The following is a 16,432-nucleotide window of genomic DNA, read 5'->3' as shown; positions in this document are numbered from 1 at the left end:
AAGGGCAGAGGGACTCCAGATGGGGAGGGCAGTCAGGAGGCCCCAGGTGAGTGGCATTACCCCCCAAGGCAGTCACCAACCCTGAGCTCAGCTGGCGTGAAGGACTTACACCCTCCTGTGCTGACTCAGAGCAGCCCGTGCCCACATGGGCACCTGGTCTGAGCATCCAGGGCTTGGAGAGTCAGCAGCTGGGGCCTGGGACGTGAGTTGACCCAAAGCCTCAAGGTCAGGGGCCTGGGGCCTCCAGCAGGTGCAACTGGCCCAGCCTCGCCTCACCCGGCCTCCTGCCCGTGCCCTCTCCCTGTCCCTGCAGTGGGCGGCAGGGTGCGGGGCCCCCCAGGAGAGCCCCAGCACCTGGTGAGTAATTCTATTTACCTTTCCCGAGAGGCCTCATGTCCTTTCATTAGCTCTAATTAGCCTGGCTCTGCCTGAGCGGCTCCCGCCCACGCTGCCTGGGGGGCTGTGAGTACCCCCTCCTCAGGGCCCAGTGGTCACCTCCCACCAGCTCCTTGGAGTGAGGACACCTGGCTGGCCCCTTCCTCACCCCATGCACCCCTACCAGGTGTCACGGCAGCCACCCTGGCTCCTGGTCCTCGGAAGTGTGTCTGAACCCAGGACAGCAGCGCCTGCCCCAGACAACTGAGGCCCCCCCCCAAAGCACCCTCTGGCTCTTCCTGGGTCCAACACTCGGGAAGCAGCTCTCTGCTGGCCGGCGTCAGCCCCCCGGCCCGGCAGGCAGGGTGCCCACCCAGCACACGACGGCTTGGGCAGGGGCCTCTGCTAAGCGCAGGGGGCTGTGCTGCCACTCTCGTCTAGACTCGTCGCAGTTTTCGGGGTCCGTTTCTCACTGCTTCACCCTGCTGTGTGGCCTGCAAACTGCCGGGATGGCTGGAGCTGGGACGGAGTGGAGGCCAGGGGCTCCCAGGAAGGGCCTCACTGTTCCGGCTGCTTCCGGAGAGAGGGGATTCTAGAAGACGCCCTCTGGTACATCCGGCGTTCGTGGGGGTTGATGGGAGGTCTGTGATGCCTGTGCCTTCCCTTAGACACGATGGCCCCTTCATGTCTCTGCTGGAGAATGGTGACCCTCAGGGGGCTGAGGGCCAAAGCTCCCGGGGCCACCACCTGAGCCAGGGTGGGCGGGAGGCCTGGGGGTTCAGGCACTGCTGGCCACCTTGGGGGCCCCTCAGGGCTTCCAGCTCCAGCTCCCTGGGAAGCAGGCACCCTTCCGGGGCTGCGCCAGCACCAGTGCCACCACCTGCAGCTGGCACGGTCACCACCGCCTGTGCCCTCCAGGACGCGCACAGCCAGTACTCCGCTCTTTATTGGTGGAGAGCACACATTTTCACATGCACGGGACACACCAGCACACACGGGGACACAGGCATGCAACTCACGGCACGGCTGCCCCCACCCGGGACCCCTGTCCCCAGGGACAGACCGCCACATGGGCGGGAGAGGTGGACAGCAGGGGCCCTCCAGCCCCGCCGGGCACCCAGTTCTGGGCTGTGCAGCGATGCCCTCTCCGGGAGCCTGAGTCCAGCCCCCGCCTGGGGTTCATCAGGGGATCTCAGCCAACCCGGGGAGGCCACTGGCCAAGGGGGTCTCCGCAGAGGGGTGCTGGCCAACGCCGTTGCTGCTGCCACTGCTCACAAGCCGCAGGTTCTCCGTGGGGGTGCCGTGGCCAGGCCTGGCTGGGGCCGTGTGGCTGCCGGTGTGCTGCTGCCCGCGCAGCGCTTTGCCCAGGCGCCAACGGTGCCAGCGCCGCTGCAGCTCCGACTGCACCTGGGGGTGTGCAGCAGGTCGGGCCAGTCCCCAGACGCTCAAGCCCTCTGCCCTGGGGCACAGGGCATGCAGGCTCCTTGCTGGGCACAGGACTCCCCATGGCCACGAGGGCCGTGTCTGCGGATTTGGGAACTCCTCCCCTCACGTGCACACCCACGTCATAGCAACTATGCTCAAAAGCACGCAGGCGGAAGGGACAGGCATGGCGCGAGCTCGACCCCAGTTGGAGCTGGGCTGAGTGTCCTCGTGCCCTCTCTGACCCTGATCCCAGGGCCAAGGCCCACCCACCTCCTTGTTGAGGAAGCAGTAGAGGACGGCCACCAGCAGGCCCTGGAGGGAGAGAGCGGGTCAGTGCCAGCCCCAGCCTGGGGCGGGGGCAGGGGGTGGGGGCTGGGCCGGCGGGCACCTGGAAGGAGCTGAGGAAGAGGTCGAAGAACAGCTTGGCGGAGCGCAGGGTGCCCTGGGCATGCTCGTCGGTCACGAAGGCGAAGACCACCTCGTGGACCCCCAGCAGGGGGATGAGTGTCAGCGTGGACTTGGCCAGCCTGCAGGGGTGGGGCCTGAGCCACCCACGGCTGCCCGCCCACCTGCGCTTTGGCATGACCCCCCAGCCCCCTCTGGCCCTCCAGGGCCTCCTGGCCTCGACCCGCCAGCCCCACCGCCCACACCCACCGGAACTTGTAGTCCGCGTAGTGCATCTGGCGGGAGCTCAGCTTGGCCACAAGAAGACGAATGATGCGGACAAAGATGAAGAAATTGATCTGTGTGAGGAGGACACAGGTTGGGGCAGCCCTCGAGCCCCAGGGGACAGCTCTGTGTCCCTGGATGACTCCATCTGTCCCTCCTGCCAGTGGGCCCGGCAGCCAGACGGGCCCTGGGGCCGGCGGGCACCCTGCCGAGGAAGGGCAGCCTGGCCAGTGTCCTGGCTGAGTGTTGGGGCCTCCCTCCCATCCTCCCAGGCCAGGCCGGATGCAGTCTGTCCCCCGGGCTGCCTACGACCACCAAGGAAGGAGGGGCCTGGGTGTGCCACCTGCCAGCACCCCTCCCCCGGGGCCAGCAGGCACCTCAGCTCCTCACCAGCACGGCCAGGAAGACGGGGAAGCGCAGGATCCACCAGAAGCCCATGTTGTCGTTGCGGGTCCAGCACCTGCGGGGCGGGTGCTCGCGTCTTCAGGGACACAGCCCCCGCCCCCCGCCCGCCCCAGCCCCACAGTGGCTCCGCCAGGATCTAATCAGCGCTCGGGAAAGGAAGGCACGAGGTCACGAATGACCCCCCAGGCTCCAGGACTGCCACCCCCACTGCCTGAGGCCAGAGCCCCCACCCGCCACCCGCCGCCCCCACGGCCCCCTCGGAGGCCTGTCTGTTCAGGGTACTCACTGCACGTTCTCAAACAGACCCTTGACCACCGCCCAGGGGATGACGAACAGCATGGGGGCACCTGCAGGGGGCGGCAACTGTGGTCCCGAGGCCCTGGCCAGCCAGCCCCCCACAGCACCAGCCCACTCACCCCAGCCGATGCCCAGGTAGAGGGGGAAGAAGCTCCTCTCGGGGAAGGTGGCGAGGTCCAGCAGGCTGTGCAGGTACACACCCTCCACCAGCAGCCAGCAGTAGTTGGCCACCACGCCGTACTGCATGAACACCGCGGCCACGCGGCAGCCGGCCACCGCCTGGCACAGGTACAGCATGAGCAGGGTCACACCGCCACCGGCCCACCAGGCTGGGGCAGGCCGGGACGCTCACCCCGTCACTGAGCCAGACGCTGACACTGAGGTCGTTGCCGATCTTCTGGCTGTAGCGGGTCTTGAGCAGCTGGTCGATGACCAGCACGGAGCCGGCCCTCAGCACGAAGGACGCGAACAGGTTGGCGTGGATGTAGTTTCGGGTGCAATGCAGCTTGCTGCGGGGACGGCGAGTCAGCGCCCGCTGCCTTCCTCCCTGCCCCCACGGGGGCCCCGGGCACTGGCGGGCGCCTACCTGAGGCCCAGCAGCATGGCCAGGGCGAGGACCAGGGCCCCCAGGGACAGGCTGTAGCCCACCGTGTACATCTCCTGGAAGCTGCTGTACATCTTGGCCACCCCCTTCTGCGGATCACAGTGGCCGGTCAGGGCGGGGGACCGCCTCCTGCACCCCCACAGCCCTGCCAGTCCCGCCACTGGCTGACCTGGACCTCGAGCTCCTCGTCGTCCATCTGGCACTGGGAGGCGTTGCGCCACGGCTGTCCCCGGGGCCCACGCACCCACTGCCCGTCGGGCCCGCACCTCTTGAACACGAGGCGGTGCTGCACTGGGGGCGCGAGGGCAGCCTCCAGTCAGCCCCCGCCCAGGCCCGGCTCCTCGGCCGCCCCATGCCCTGTGGTTACCTTTGTGGTGCCAAGGCAGGTACCAGGGGCAGGAGATGTTGGCCGTGGTGTTGGGCGGGGTGTCAGGCCAGCAAGAGTACTTGTCGAAGGTTCTGTTACAGACCAGCTCTGCAGAGGCAGGGCCGGGGGCCCGGGGTTGTGGGGAAACGGGGCTCCCCAGGGCCTGGCCCGGCAAGAACCCTCCTTCTGGGAGCCCAAGCGTTGCCGTCCCCTCTCCCAGCAGGCAGCCCAGGGCCGCTCCCTCCCCACTTGGGCCTGGGACCAGGTGCCCCCGGCCATCGGCCTCCCCAGACCAGGTGTGCCCTCCCCCACCTCCAGCCCAGCCTGGCCCTGAGCTCCAGCTCCACCCAGGGCACCTTCCCAGGGAGACCCCCCCCCATCTCAAACGTGTCCCAAACCCATTCTGGGGTCTCCTTCTTGCAGCACTTCCTCTCTAGGGGCTGAACCCCAATTCCATCAGCACCCTTTCTTGGTGTGGTGCCGACCCTATGGCTCCCAGACCCGGCTCTCCTCTGCCCAGCCCAGGCACCTGCCTTGTCCAGGGAATGGCGGCCCCTGGGGGGTCCTGCTGCCTGTCTCTTCCTGTACCTGAGTGTCCAGAGCGCGACACCCAGACCCTGCCTGAGCCCTCCCCAGCCTGGGCACTGCCAGCTGCTAGGTCCCACCTCTCCCACACAATGTCTGCCCACACTGGGCTGCGTGGGGACAGCCAGCTTTGGGGCAGCTCTACCATTTCCGTCACTTCCTGGCCTCTCTGAGCTCGGTGACCTCACCTGTGAAGGGGGGTGGGACCTGAGGGGTGACAGGTCCCCCTGCAGGGCTGCTTGGAGGAAAGAGCCCTCCTGTGGAGGGAGCTCGAGGCCAGGAGGCTGGAAGGCTTTGGTGGGGGCTCACCGGTGGGGGGGGGCAACAGGCTCAGGTTGTGGTGACACTGGTCACTGTAGAGCTTCCACTTCTCAAACAGGAAGTCCATCACCTGAGCGGAGGGGACCTGCAGCTGGGGCAGGTGGAAGAGCAACCAGACAGACAGACAGACAGACAGACGACAGCCAGGACAGCGCGGGTCAGTGCAGGCTGTCCCCGCAGTGCCCACCCGCGGCAGGTGGGTGTGGGGCACTCACCCCGCAGGCCAGGAGCAGCAGCAGCAGCAGGTGGGGGCAGTGTGGCCGGGCAGGGGGCATGCCTCCAGGTAGCTGCCTCCCACATCTGGCGGGGGCTGCACATCGGGGGCAGCGAGGTCCTCGAGGGCGTGCGCTGCTCCACGGGCTGCTGGGTGGCAAAGTGGCAGAGTCTGGGGAGTCCTGCCGCCCTGGACCCTCCCCTGAGCCTCGGAGTCCTGACGAAGGGGGAGCTGAGGGCAGAAGACGTGCAGTGGCCGTCCCCTGCCAGCGTGGCAGCCTCTGTGGCTGGGAGGTCTTGTCCAGGGGCATGGGGGCTGCACGTCTCCCCTGGGGGGATGGGCTTTCCTGCTGCCTGGGGCTGTCTGTCTGGTGGCCCCTCTCCTCTGTGCTGGTGGCAGCCACCCTTCTGCCTGGTCACCCACCCCCAGCTCTTGGTGGGGGCCAGCCCCCCACCTGCTCTCAGCCCCGGGGAAGCTGCCTTGCCAGGGTGGCCGGCCAGGGAGCGAGTACAAGGGTGGTGGTGCCCGGGCCATCCATGACTTCGCCCCTAGGGCCACGGTGACTGAGCTGGCCAGGCCAGTTCATAGCTGCGCCAGGGGCCAGGTGTGTAGGGCACACGCTCAGGATGGTCTGCCACGCGCATGCTGCCTCACAGCACTGGGGTGCCGGGTGCGCCCAGGGGCCCACGCAAGGCTCAAGACGCAGCAACCCGGTCCCATGGGCACAGCAGGCCGGCTGGCAGGCGTCCCTTTCAGATTAGCACCGCTGGCTGCCCAGGTTGTGGGGGTCACAGTGCCTGGTCCCAGGCCAGAGCTAGCATCTGCGGTGGGAGTTAGGGGGCAGCAGCCTCTGAGTCAGCCCTTTGCCGCTGACAGTCTTTTGCTCCAACAGAGCCTCATGGGGAAGTGGGAGGGGCTTCTCTTGGGGTGGGTTTACAGGCGCTCTGAGCGACCCCAGGAGCCCCCAGGGCTGTGACAGGCCCTTCTGGGCACCCTCGAACAGGGTAAGTGTGGCCGGATGGCTGGACAGACTGAGGATGGAAGGCAGCGCCGGGGAGAACTCAGGACAGAGGTGGTGGGAGGCGGCAGGAGGGGGCACAGGCTGACGGTGGAGGGTTTCTTGGGGCTCCCCTGCACATCCACCCTCCCCTGGCGGGCCTGAGATGCGCCATGCAGGGACAGCAGAGTGACCGGGCAGGCACCTGGCTCACAGCTGCTATGGGGCTGCTGGCCCTGGGCTCACACTGGGCCTGGCTCGAGGCAGGGCCCAAAACCCCAGGTCCCCAGCCCCTGCACCGGGGAGGAGCCATCCAGGCTTGGAGCTGGGTAAGGGACCCACAGAGGGGGCTTTCTCTCCGGTGGAGAAGGCAGCAGGCAGGTGGGGGAGGAGGGGCAGTTCAGGTGTCCCCAGCCCTGGGGTCACCCACGGGGCCTTATCTTTCCTGATTCTGATCAAACAGCCCCATCTGCTCGCTGTCCTCAAGGCTCAGGCCAGGGGTTGGGCTGGGGGAGGAGCAGCTGTGCCCAGCCCCACCCAGAGGGGCTGCTGCACCCCCTGAGAGGCCCTGGAGGAAGAAGGGCAGTGGGTGGACAGTGCAGATGCTGGCGGGGACATGGGGAGGAAGGATGCTGGCTGGTAAGTGGCTCCCTGCCCAGGGCCCGCAGCCAGGGCAGAGGGGACAGGTGCTCGGGCTAGCTGGACATCTCTGTCGGGGATGGGGGCCTTTGACGCTGGCCTCGCTGGCCCCAGGGCTGCTAGGAGAAGAGATGGGTGGACACACTTGCCGGGCCTGCCTTGCAGCTGGGGCCCCCGTCAGAGGACCCCAGAGAGAAGCGGGGCCCAGGGCAGCGGGGCATAGGTGTGAGGAGGAGGAGGAGGAGGAAGGCGGCTTCCCACACAGCCCAGTGGCCACAGGCGGGTGCCAGTCTGGGCGCCCCTCGCCCCAGGTTGCTCAGGGTCGTAGGGGTGGCTCCCCACGGGGTCTCTGGGCATGGAGGGAACAGGGAACCCTCTGTCCCTTGTGCGCAGTAGGTGAGTGTGGGCAAGGAGATTTCTAGGCACTTCTCTGAACAGGGGGTCAGTCTGGGGTGGCTGTGTGCAAGGTGGAGGTTCTGGGGTCCCTGCCGGAGCATCCGCAGAAGAGGGCACACATGGTGGAGCCCCAGTTCTAGTCCTGGGACCAGGGGCAAATGACTGGGCTTCCCAGCAGGGATCCCCGAGCCCCCATCACTGAGAACTGAACGCACTCACGGGGGCCAGGGCTTTGCCACCCTGAGGGAAGAAGTGATGATGGATCCGTTCACCACATACAGCCCCCCCCAGGGGGACACTGACCCCCAGAGGCAGCCTCTGGCCCAAGATAGGTGTTTGTTGAGTGGGTGACTGCAACCCTGGGGTGAGAAGCAGTGGAATGCAGGTGGCACTCCGGCTCCACTGGCCGCAGCACCAGGCCTGGCCTCTCTCCACCTTACTACCCTCCCCTGCCACAGCTTCAGGGACCAGGTGTCTGAGCTCCCTTGTGGGCCCCCAAGGACTGGGGCTCCGCCAGGGCCCCCTGCCACACACCCCTCCTTTCCATTCTCTGCTCACAGCGAGCGCCCGGCCACACGGACCACACCAGTCACTGGGGCTTGGGGCCACCTGTCACAGCAGGGTGGCTGCTGAGCTGGTGCCTGTGCCAGCCCCGGAAGCACCCATGACTCAGGTGCTTGAGGCTGGGCCATGCCCCACAAATTTCCCCTGGGGGTGGCTGAGGGACCCCACAGGCCTGGAGCTGGGCAGGGCCCCAGGACGGGTGGATGGACTGCTGGCCAAGGCAGGCGGGGGCGGAGCTCCCCAAGCTCACCCCAGATCCCAGTGATTGGGGAAGGAGCCTCCCAGACGCTTTGGGGAGCCCCTGAGGGTTAAGAGGTGGGAGGGGGGCTGTTTGTGCGAAACCAGAGCAGGCAGCGGAAGGTCAGGCCCGGGGTGGAGAGTGGCCACAGGCTGTTGACAAAGCCTGATTCCTGCGTCCTCCCCCCGCGGGGGCGGGGCAGGCCTGGGATGCGGGCCAGGGTGCGCTCCGACCCCCAACCCTCACGCCCCCGACACAGGCGGACGGAAAAACAGCCCGGCTGGTCCGAGGATGCGGGCGCTGAGGGTCAGGGGTCAGTCGGTTGGGATCGGGGCTAAACCCCGGCGGCCGAGGTGGGGGCGCTGGAGAGGCCTGAGATGGCAGGGCAGTGACCAGCGCTCGCTGCGGGTCAAAGTCACAAGTGTGGGCCGCGGAAAAAGGGCCGGCCGGGCGGGGTGCAGACACCCCTCATCGCAGCCCGAGCAAACTCCGGGTACTACTGGGGGGCCCGTCGGAGCCGGGAGCAGGCACCTCTCGGCGCCCCCGCGGGCGGCCTGCGCGCACATGGGGAGGGGCGAGTCGCGCGCGGCGTGTGGCGGCGGGACAGCGCCGGCGGCCACCGACACCCCCTGCCGAGGCCGCGCTCCCGGGGACGTGAGGATGGGGGAGGGGCTGAGCCCCCCGAGTCTGCCCGACGTGCAGGACCAGGCGACCGTCCGAGCCAGGAGGGCACATCGCAGGGTTGGGAACGGAGGTTCCGACGGGGTGAGGACGGGGACACGCGGCCCCAGCCCGTCCGCGCAGCGCCGGGGCCCCCGCCAGCTCCCCGCTCCCCGTCTCGCCGGCCCCTGCCGCGCCCGCCCCGCCGTCTGCCCGGCCCGATCGGCTCCGGAGCGTCCTCTCCGGCCGCCGCCAGGTGCTCACCCTCAGCGCCGCTCCGCGCGCAGCTCGGCTCCCGGTCGGGTCGGCGCCGGCTCCGGCCCGCGTCCGCGCCAGCCGCGCGCAAACTTCCCGGCGGCGACGCTGCGCGGCGGGGGATGGGGAGGGGCGGGCGCGGGGGCGGCCCCGCGGCGGGGGGGGACAGCCGAGCCGAGGGTCCCCGCCCGGCCCTCGCGCAGCCGCCCCGCCCCGCCCCGGCCCCGCAGACCCCCGCGGGGAGCGTTCGCGAGCGCTTGGCGCCACTGCCGCGTCCCAGCAGACCCCGCCCGCGGACCCTGCCCCGCGGACCCTGCCCCGCGGACCCTGCCCCGCAGCCCCCTGACCCGTGGACCCTCGTCGTGGACCCTCGGCCCGGCAGATGGCGGTCACCCGGCCTCGGCTCCCCGCGGGGACGCGTTGGGTGTGCGGAGGGGGCGCGGCCGAGGGTGCGGGCGCCCCTTCCCCTCGCTGCCCCGCATTCCCGCCTCTTCCCCGCTGTCTTCCTGATGTTCTGGAAGGACGGACACCCCCACCCACCCTGGCCCCTGGGTGACAGGGCTTCCTCCCCTGCAGAGCGGTGGGGGCTGGGCTGCAGGCCGGGGAGTGGGGGTGGCCCGTCTTGGGCTGCCCCCTGGGGAGCCCTTTAGCCTTTCTGTGCCCCAGTCCCGGTCTCAGGCCGCTGGCTCTTGTCCACAAGCCCCCTCAGGCAAGCCCCCTCTTGCGTGCCATTAGACAGCCCCCTGCCCCCGGCTAGCTGCCGCTGTTCCTCCACCTGCTGGTCCTGTGGCCAAGAGGAGCGAGCACTCTACTGTCCCCGCTTCCAGGGGACCTTCCAGGGCACCAGGCAGGCCTGAGCCAGGATGCCCCACCCGCCCTCAGAAGGACACTCCCCCTCCCCTGCGGCCAGACCCCCAGGGAGCCTCTGCCAGCCCCTCACTGCCCCACCCCACACCCTCCCAGTCCCTGCTCTGCGCCAGTGACCGCAGGGCCACCAACCCCTTGCATGCCCTGGAGCCTGATCTTTCCTGGCCTCCCAGCATCCTGGGACACTGATGGTCATGCCCTCCTTCTAGAAAGTTCTCCCTGGAGATGTGACTTCCAGATGGACACTCTCCTCTTCTCCCCCACTCCCCTCCCCTCCCTCAGTCTTTCATCTGCACGTCCTGCCCCCATCCCCAGCCATCTCTCCACTGCCACCCGTGCTGTCCCTTCTGTTTTAGGGGCATTGGAACCTGTGGTGCCCCACAACTCGTGCCCCCACCCATGGGCCTCTCCCCCTCAATCCCCCAGAGCAGAGCTGAAGCTGGTCCGGCTGCCCCAACCCCAACCCGCCATGTCCCTCCCCTGCTGCCACCCCTCGAGGGCTCCAGTAGAGGGGTGCTCTGGGGGAGCATCTGCCTTCCAGATCCCCCTCTTACCAGCCCCTCCGAAACCCTGCAGGGTGGGGGGATGGGGTGCTGTTTTGGTTCAGGCAGTGGCCAGAGGCAAAGGTCAGAAAGCAAAGGTCATAGAAATCTGTTTCTGCCTGAGTAGGGGCTGCCCCCCGGCTCCCACCCTCTTTCCTTTCCACCACCCGGCCCCTCCCACTGCCCCTGCCCCCACCTCTGGGGGCACAGACAGGAGGGGGGGGTTGTGGTTTTGATGTCGGGAACTCCAGCCTCCGTCCCCTGCTGTGAACAGGGTGGAGGGGTGAGGGGTGGGCTAGGCTCTGCACGATGACCTGCTATGAGGGGCTGGGGGGAGACGGGGCTTCAGGCCCTCCTGCACCCCGGTAGTTTCAAGGAAAGGACAGGTTCTTCCCGGAGGTGGGGTGGAGAAAGGGGCGGTCCAGACCCATCTGTCCCAGTGTCCTTGTTTGCCTGAAGACAGTCCCTGGCTGGCAGAGGCCCAGCTGTCCCAGGTGGCGCTGGGAGGTGGGGGTCTGGGGCCAGCAGGAAGAGACTTGGAAGAACCAATTCAGGGTGCCGCGGGCGCTCTCCTGGGCTGGGCCGCCCCCAGCGACACAGCTGAACTCACAACCCGACCCGCAGGCTCTGAGCCTTCCCCAAGGCCCATTTGAACACCGCAGGAGCCTCCATATCTGATCACCCCCACTATCTGATCAGGCCCTGGCCTCCACCGCCCCCAGCACCCCCAGCCGTGCCTGCCCGGGGCCTGCCTTCCCAGGAACCCTGTCGGGTGGGTTTGGCCAGAACCCCTGACCCGGATGTTTCTTCTTGGTGATTTTCTATCACTGCCCCCACCTGCCCCTCGGCTATAAACCCCTACTTGTCTGTGCCGGGTTCAGAGTGATCCCGATCTCTGATCTCTGCGGAGGTCTGTTTCCCTGTGACAATGGTCCTGTTTTCACCAGCTGACTACTGCCCAGCTCGGGTTTTCCCTGACACTGGTGATGTCGAAACAGCAGAGCTGGGATGACAGGGGCTGGGCCTTCCCACGTAGCAGTCTGGGGGTCTGCCTTCCGTCTGTGCCAGGGTCCCCTGTGCTCGAGGGCAGGCTGCAGAAACCCTGGGATGCAGGTTTGTCTGCCGGGGACTCTGGGGACAAAACCAGAGGACATTAACCCAGGCATCCCTAAGCCACGGTGCGTCAGACATCCCCTCACACTCTGATGGGGGTGGCGCTGCGTAGGGAAGGGAGGGGTGGCCGGAAGCCAGGGCGGAGGGACCACGGGTGGGGGCTGCATCAGGGCCAGGAGATGTGCGACCAGGACAGCAGGCAGGAGGGGCGGCCTCCCCAGGGACAGCCATGCGAGGGGCATTCCCTGCCAGGTCTCCTTACTGTGTGTTAGTACATTTTTACTTTAGTTTTTTGTTTGTTTTTTGGTCTCGCTCTGTCACCCAGGCTAGAGTGCAGTGGTGTCATCACAGCTCAGTGCGACCTCACACTCCTGACCTCAAATGATCCTCCCGCCTGGGCCTCCCAGAGTGCTGGGATTGCAGGCGTGAGCCACCGTGCCCGGACCATTTTTACTTTTGAACAATCAAGTGAGATAACTCACTACCTTCGGACCAGCCCATTTTTACTTTTGATAGTTTTTTAACCAGCTTTTCTCACCACAACTGCGACAGACTGTTTCCCGGGTGAGTGAGGAGGCCTCCCGACATCGCGCCCACCGCGCGGGCACTCCGCACTCCGTGCCTGGGGCCGTCGGAGTTTACTCTGCCGTGGGCCCCAGGGTGCACCCAGGGCCTCGCTGTTCCTGAGCCAGGTGCTCCCAGGGCCTGACCCCGCCCGCTGCCACTCCCGGGGCATCAGCCGGTGGCGGGTCGGGCGGGAAACGCAGTGTTCTCCCTGCGGCCAGGCCTTGGCCAGCCCCTCCCGCTGGCCCTCCTGCCATCCTCCTACCAGTGGGTGGCCAGAGGCCCATCAGGCCCGTTTCAGGGAAGGTAAACTGAGGCACAGAGAAATTGAATAACTCAAGTTTGCCCAAGAACCCTCAGTTCAGGTGGGGGTGGTTGGCGGCCAGAGCCTGTGTGCTCGACCAGAGTGGACACCGTGCCCAGGGGCCTGTCACGGTGGAAGGCCAGGTCCCCACCCTGTTTTACAAATGGGGCACCCGAGGCCCTGGGGGTGAAGTGGCCTGACCAGAGTCACCCTCACCCCTGGAGCCTGGTCCCAGGGGACGGCTAGCATGTGCTACACAGCCTGGCCCCAGCTTGCAGGAAGCAGGGCTTCTCCCAGGGAAATGCAGTTCCCCCCACGGCCCCCGTCTGCTCCCTGAGTGACCCCACCCTCCCGCGAAGGGGGGGCCTGTGCCCCAGCCTCTGCCTGGCCAGCCGTGTCACGCCCCAAGCCATTGTCTGGGTCCTCATGCTCTGCAAAATCACATTAGGTGCCGTCCACCACGGCTAGATCACATCAGCCCACTTGGAGGGAGGCAGTGGCAGCAGGAAGGGGCCCCGGGGCCACCAGTCTGGATGGGGCCAGGCACCAGCCAGGAACCGAGTCGGGGGTGCAGGTGGCAGGGAGGTTCACAGCACCCACTGCTTCCCCAGGCAGCTCAGGGCTGTGGGGCGGACAAGCCCCAGCCGCCGCACCTGGGTCTTCAGGGCTGTACAGGAAGCGGGTGGCCGTGGGCCTTTGAGGACAGACACTGCTGTCCTGCTGTCCCTTCTGTGCGGCTGGAGCCAGGCCACTGGGAGGGGGCTGGGAGAAGGGAGGCAGCGGCCGGGCAGCCAGAAGGGTCCCGCAGGGAGGATCCCGCAGGGCAGGGAGGATCCCGCAGGGAGCCCTGGAAGGAGCTGTGCCTGGATTGGGCACAGCCTCCGGCTCTCATGGACCGTTCTCCTCCCTGGGCTCTGCCCACCAAGCCCACCCTCACTGGGGGCGTTTCCCCACCCGCTCTCCACCTGGGGGCTGCTGGCCAGGTGTGACTCCTCCCAGGGTGGGCTGGCCAGGGGCACGGCTGGACGGGGACTCACTGGCCAAGCCGTGTCTCTTGCATTTGAGGGACATGGGGACGATGTTACCTAAGGATTAGGCGTCGGCTGTCCGGAAGGCAGAAAGCCCCCGCACAGCAGGGCCTGTGGTGGGACCCAGAGGCCCCTGGCGTACGCTGTGTCCACTTAAAACTTGTGTATTGGCCCAGAGCTGTGGCTCATGCCTATAATCCCAAGGCAGGAGGATCGCTTGAGGCCAGGAGTTTGAGACTAGCCTGGGCAACATAGCAAGACCCTGTCTCAACAAAAAGATTTAAAAATTAGCCTGGTGTGGTGCCGTGCGCACCTGTAGGGCTGGTTACTCGGGAGGCGGAGGAGGGAGGATCGCTTGAGCTCAGGAGTGTGAGGCTGCAGCGAGCTGTGATGACACCACTGCGCTCCAGCCTGGGCAACAGAGCGAGACCCTGTCTCTAAAAAAAAAAAGTGTATGTCGAAGCCTTAATCCTCAGTCCTTTAGAATGTGTCTGCACTTGGTGATAGGTCCTTTAAAGAGGTGGCTAAGGACAGCCCCCATCTTCTTTGAGCGCCTAGGCCAGCCAGTGGCGCTGGGAGGTCCCGGCGTTGCTGCCGTGAGCCTGTGGTGTGGCTCTGGGGACCAGGGCCTCATGGTGGCCACAGTGGCTGAAAGTGGTGATAATGAAAAAATGGCTGCTCTGGAGGCCAAAGCCTGTCACCAAATTGAGTATTATTTTGGAGACTTCAATTTGCCAGGGGACACGTGTTTAAAGGAACAGATCAAATTGGATGAAGGCTGGGTATCTTTGGAGATCATAATAAAATTCAACAGGGTAAGCTGCCTCACACCAGACTTTAATGTAATTGTGGCGGCATTGAGCAAATCCAAGGCAGAGCTCGTGGAAATCAGTGAAGATAAAACTAAAGTCAGAAGGTCTCCAAGCAAACCCCTCCCTGAACTGACTGATGAGCATAAAAATGACATAAAACCAGATCTGTTTATAGTAAAAGCTTCCCCACGATGCAGCCCTTGATGACATAGAAGAATCGATAGAAGATAAAGGTCAACCCCTAAATATGCAGACGAGATCATTGCACACAGCACATAAGGGACAGTATTTGCTGTGTTTGATGGCACTGAATCTGCCAAGATGTCCATAGAGACCCCTGGCCAGAAGTACAAAGACATGGGCCAGGCTCGGTGGCTCACACCTGTAATCCCAGCACTCTGGGAGGCCAAGGTGGGAGGATTGCTTGAGCTCAGGAGTTCGAGACCAGCCTGAGCAAGAGCGAGACCCCATCTCTACTAAAAATAGAAAAATTAGCTGGGCTTGGTGGTGCACACCTGTACTTCCAGCTACTCGGGAGGCCGAGGCAGGAGGATGGTTTGAGCCCAGGAGTCTGAGGTTGCTGTGAGCTCAGCTGATGCCACGGCACTCTAGCCCAGGTGACAGAGCGAGACTCTCAAAAAAAAAAAAAAAATTATTTTGTACAAAGACACAGACCTGCTCATACTTTTCAAGGAAGATTACTTTGCCAAAAAAAAAAAATGGAGAAAGAAAACAAAATAAAGTGGAAGCTAAATTAAGAGCTAAACAAGAGTAAGAAGAAAAACAAAAGTTAGATGAAGATGCTGAAATGAAACCTCTAGAAGAAAAGGCTGGATGCATGCCGAAATTTGGGGGTGACTGTAGAGATCTTCACATCCTCTTCTCCAGTCCTGGCAGAAGCAGCGGTTGGACTTTGCCAGAGGCGCAAGGAGGGGCCAATCCTGTTTAGGGGAACAAACGGCGACCCACAGTCAGGGAGCAGCGGGAGACCCGGGGAGCGCCAGACGGAGGGTGGAGAAGCAGCCTTGAACAACCACAGAAGAGGAGCAAGACCCTCCAACCAGAGGAAGTCAGAGGTCAGAGACCTAAAGGGAAGGGGGCGGGGGCACAGCCCAGCCTGGCTCCGCTGACGCGAAAGCGCAGTTTCAGGGCAGGACACGGAAGTTCCACGGTGACGGCCATGTGACCAGACGGTGTGGCTGGACCATGAGCCGTGAACGCAGACTCGGACGAGGCCCTGCTCGGAACCGCAGAACACGGTGCCCGAGACCAGTTTAGTGAACACATTTTTTTATTCATTTTAGTTAGGTTTTAAACTGCCTTTGTTTTTTGAAGATTTTAAAATGAAAACCGAATTAGGTCCACTTCAGTGGCCACTTGTTAGAAAGGAAAAGTTTTTGTTGTTTAGCTTGTCTTCTTTTGTTGTTATCCAAATGAAGATTTTTTTTTTTTTTTGAGACAGAGTCTCACTCTGTTGCCCAGGCTAGAGTGAGTGCCGTGGCGTTAGCCTAGCTCACAGCAACCTCAAACTCCTGGGCTCAAGCAATCCTCCTGCCTCAGCCTCCTGAGTAGCTGAGACTACAGGCATGCACCACCATGCCCGGCTAATTTTTTCTATATATATTTTTAGTTGTCCATATAACTTCTTTCTATTTTTAGTAGAGACAGGGTCTCGCTCTTGCTCAGGTTGGTCTCGAACTCCTGAGCTCAAACGATCCACCCATCTCGGCCTCCCAGAGTGCTGGGATTACAGGCGTGAGCCACCGCACCCGGCCTATTCTGCTGTTTGAAAACCGAGTATCAGTGAAGATATTTTTGGTTGTAAGTTGTTGGAAATTCAACTCAAACTGTCTGGAAGCACAAACAGATCACACACGGAATGATTTGGAGTCCGGCTCCAGGAGAGGCTTGATCAGGGCTCCGACTCCATCTCCCTGGGATTCCCAGGGATTCTCTGTGCTCTGCCCACTCCGTGTGCTGCCGTCATCCTCAGGCAACTGTGCCAGCCTTGTCGTCTGCACCGCGGGCCACACACTTCCCCAGAAGCAGGGAGGTCTTCCCCTCCCCCAACCGTCAAACAAAAGTCCTGAGTTGCCCGAAGGAGACCAGCGGGGTCACATGCCCTCCGCTGACAGACACTGTGCGGAGACATCCCGGGGCCTGTCGGGCAGGAGGAAGGGGAAGTGGGTGA

General features: G+C 64.6%; 1 protein-coding gene and 1 pseudogene across 5 annotated transcripts; one reads left to right on the top strand and one right to left on the bottom strand.

Annotated features, from left to right (window-relative positions):
* Positions 1–1,303: 1,303 nt before the first annotated feature.
* Positions 1,304–9,108, bottom strand: GCGR (glucagon receptor). Of its 5 annotated transcripts, none has more exons than XM_045569709.1 (14): positions 9,021–9,108; positions 5,264–5,408; positions 5,037–5,139; positions 4,143–4,250; positions 3,945–4,066; positions 3,758–3,864; positions 3,524–3,680; positions 3,291–3,450; positions 3,161–3,221; positions 2,860–2,929; positions 2,455–2,543; positions 2,189–2,327; positions 2,071–2,112; positions 1,304–1,782 (listed from the first exon to the last, which is right to left on the bottom strand). In XM_045569709.1, the coding sequence occupies exons 2-14, from the start codon at positions 5,321–5,323 to the stop codon at positions 1,558–1,560; spliced, it is 1,443 nt and encodes a 480-aa protein (XP_045425665.1). In that variant the 5' UTR covers positions 5,324–5,408; positions 9,021–9,108; the 3' UTR covers positions 1,304–1,557. The 5 variants fall into 5 exon arrangements, with proteins under 5 accessions (XP_045425665.1, XP_045425666.1, XP_045425664.1 ...); XM_045569710.1 differs by having other exon boundaries at positions 5,264–5,411; positions 9,021–9,102; XM_045569708.1 differs by lacking the exons at positions 5,264–5,408; positions 9,021–9,108 and having other exon boundaries at positions 3,945–4,061; positions 4,143–5,129.
* Positions 9,109–13,914: 4,806 nt separating this feature from the next.
* LOC123621211 lies at positions 13,915–15,270 on the top strand (annotated as a pseudogene).
* Positions 15,271–16,432: the final 1,162 nt, after the last annotated feature.

This window comes from Lemur catta, chromosome 15, assembly GCF_020740605.2.
Source record: "Lemur catta isolate mLemCat1 chromosome 15, mLemCat1.pri, whole genome shotgun sequence".
NCBI lineage: Eukaryota > Metazoa > Chordata > Mammalia > Primates > Lemuridae > Lemur > Lemur catta.
The sequence above is the reverse complement of the archived record's forward strand: the minus strand, read 5'-3'. Positions and strand labels throughout refer to the sequence as shown.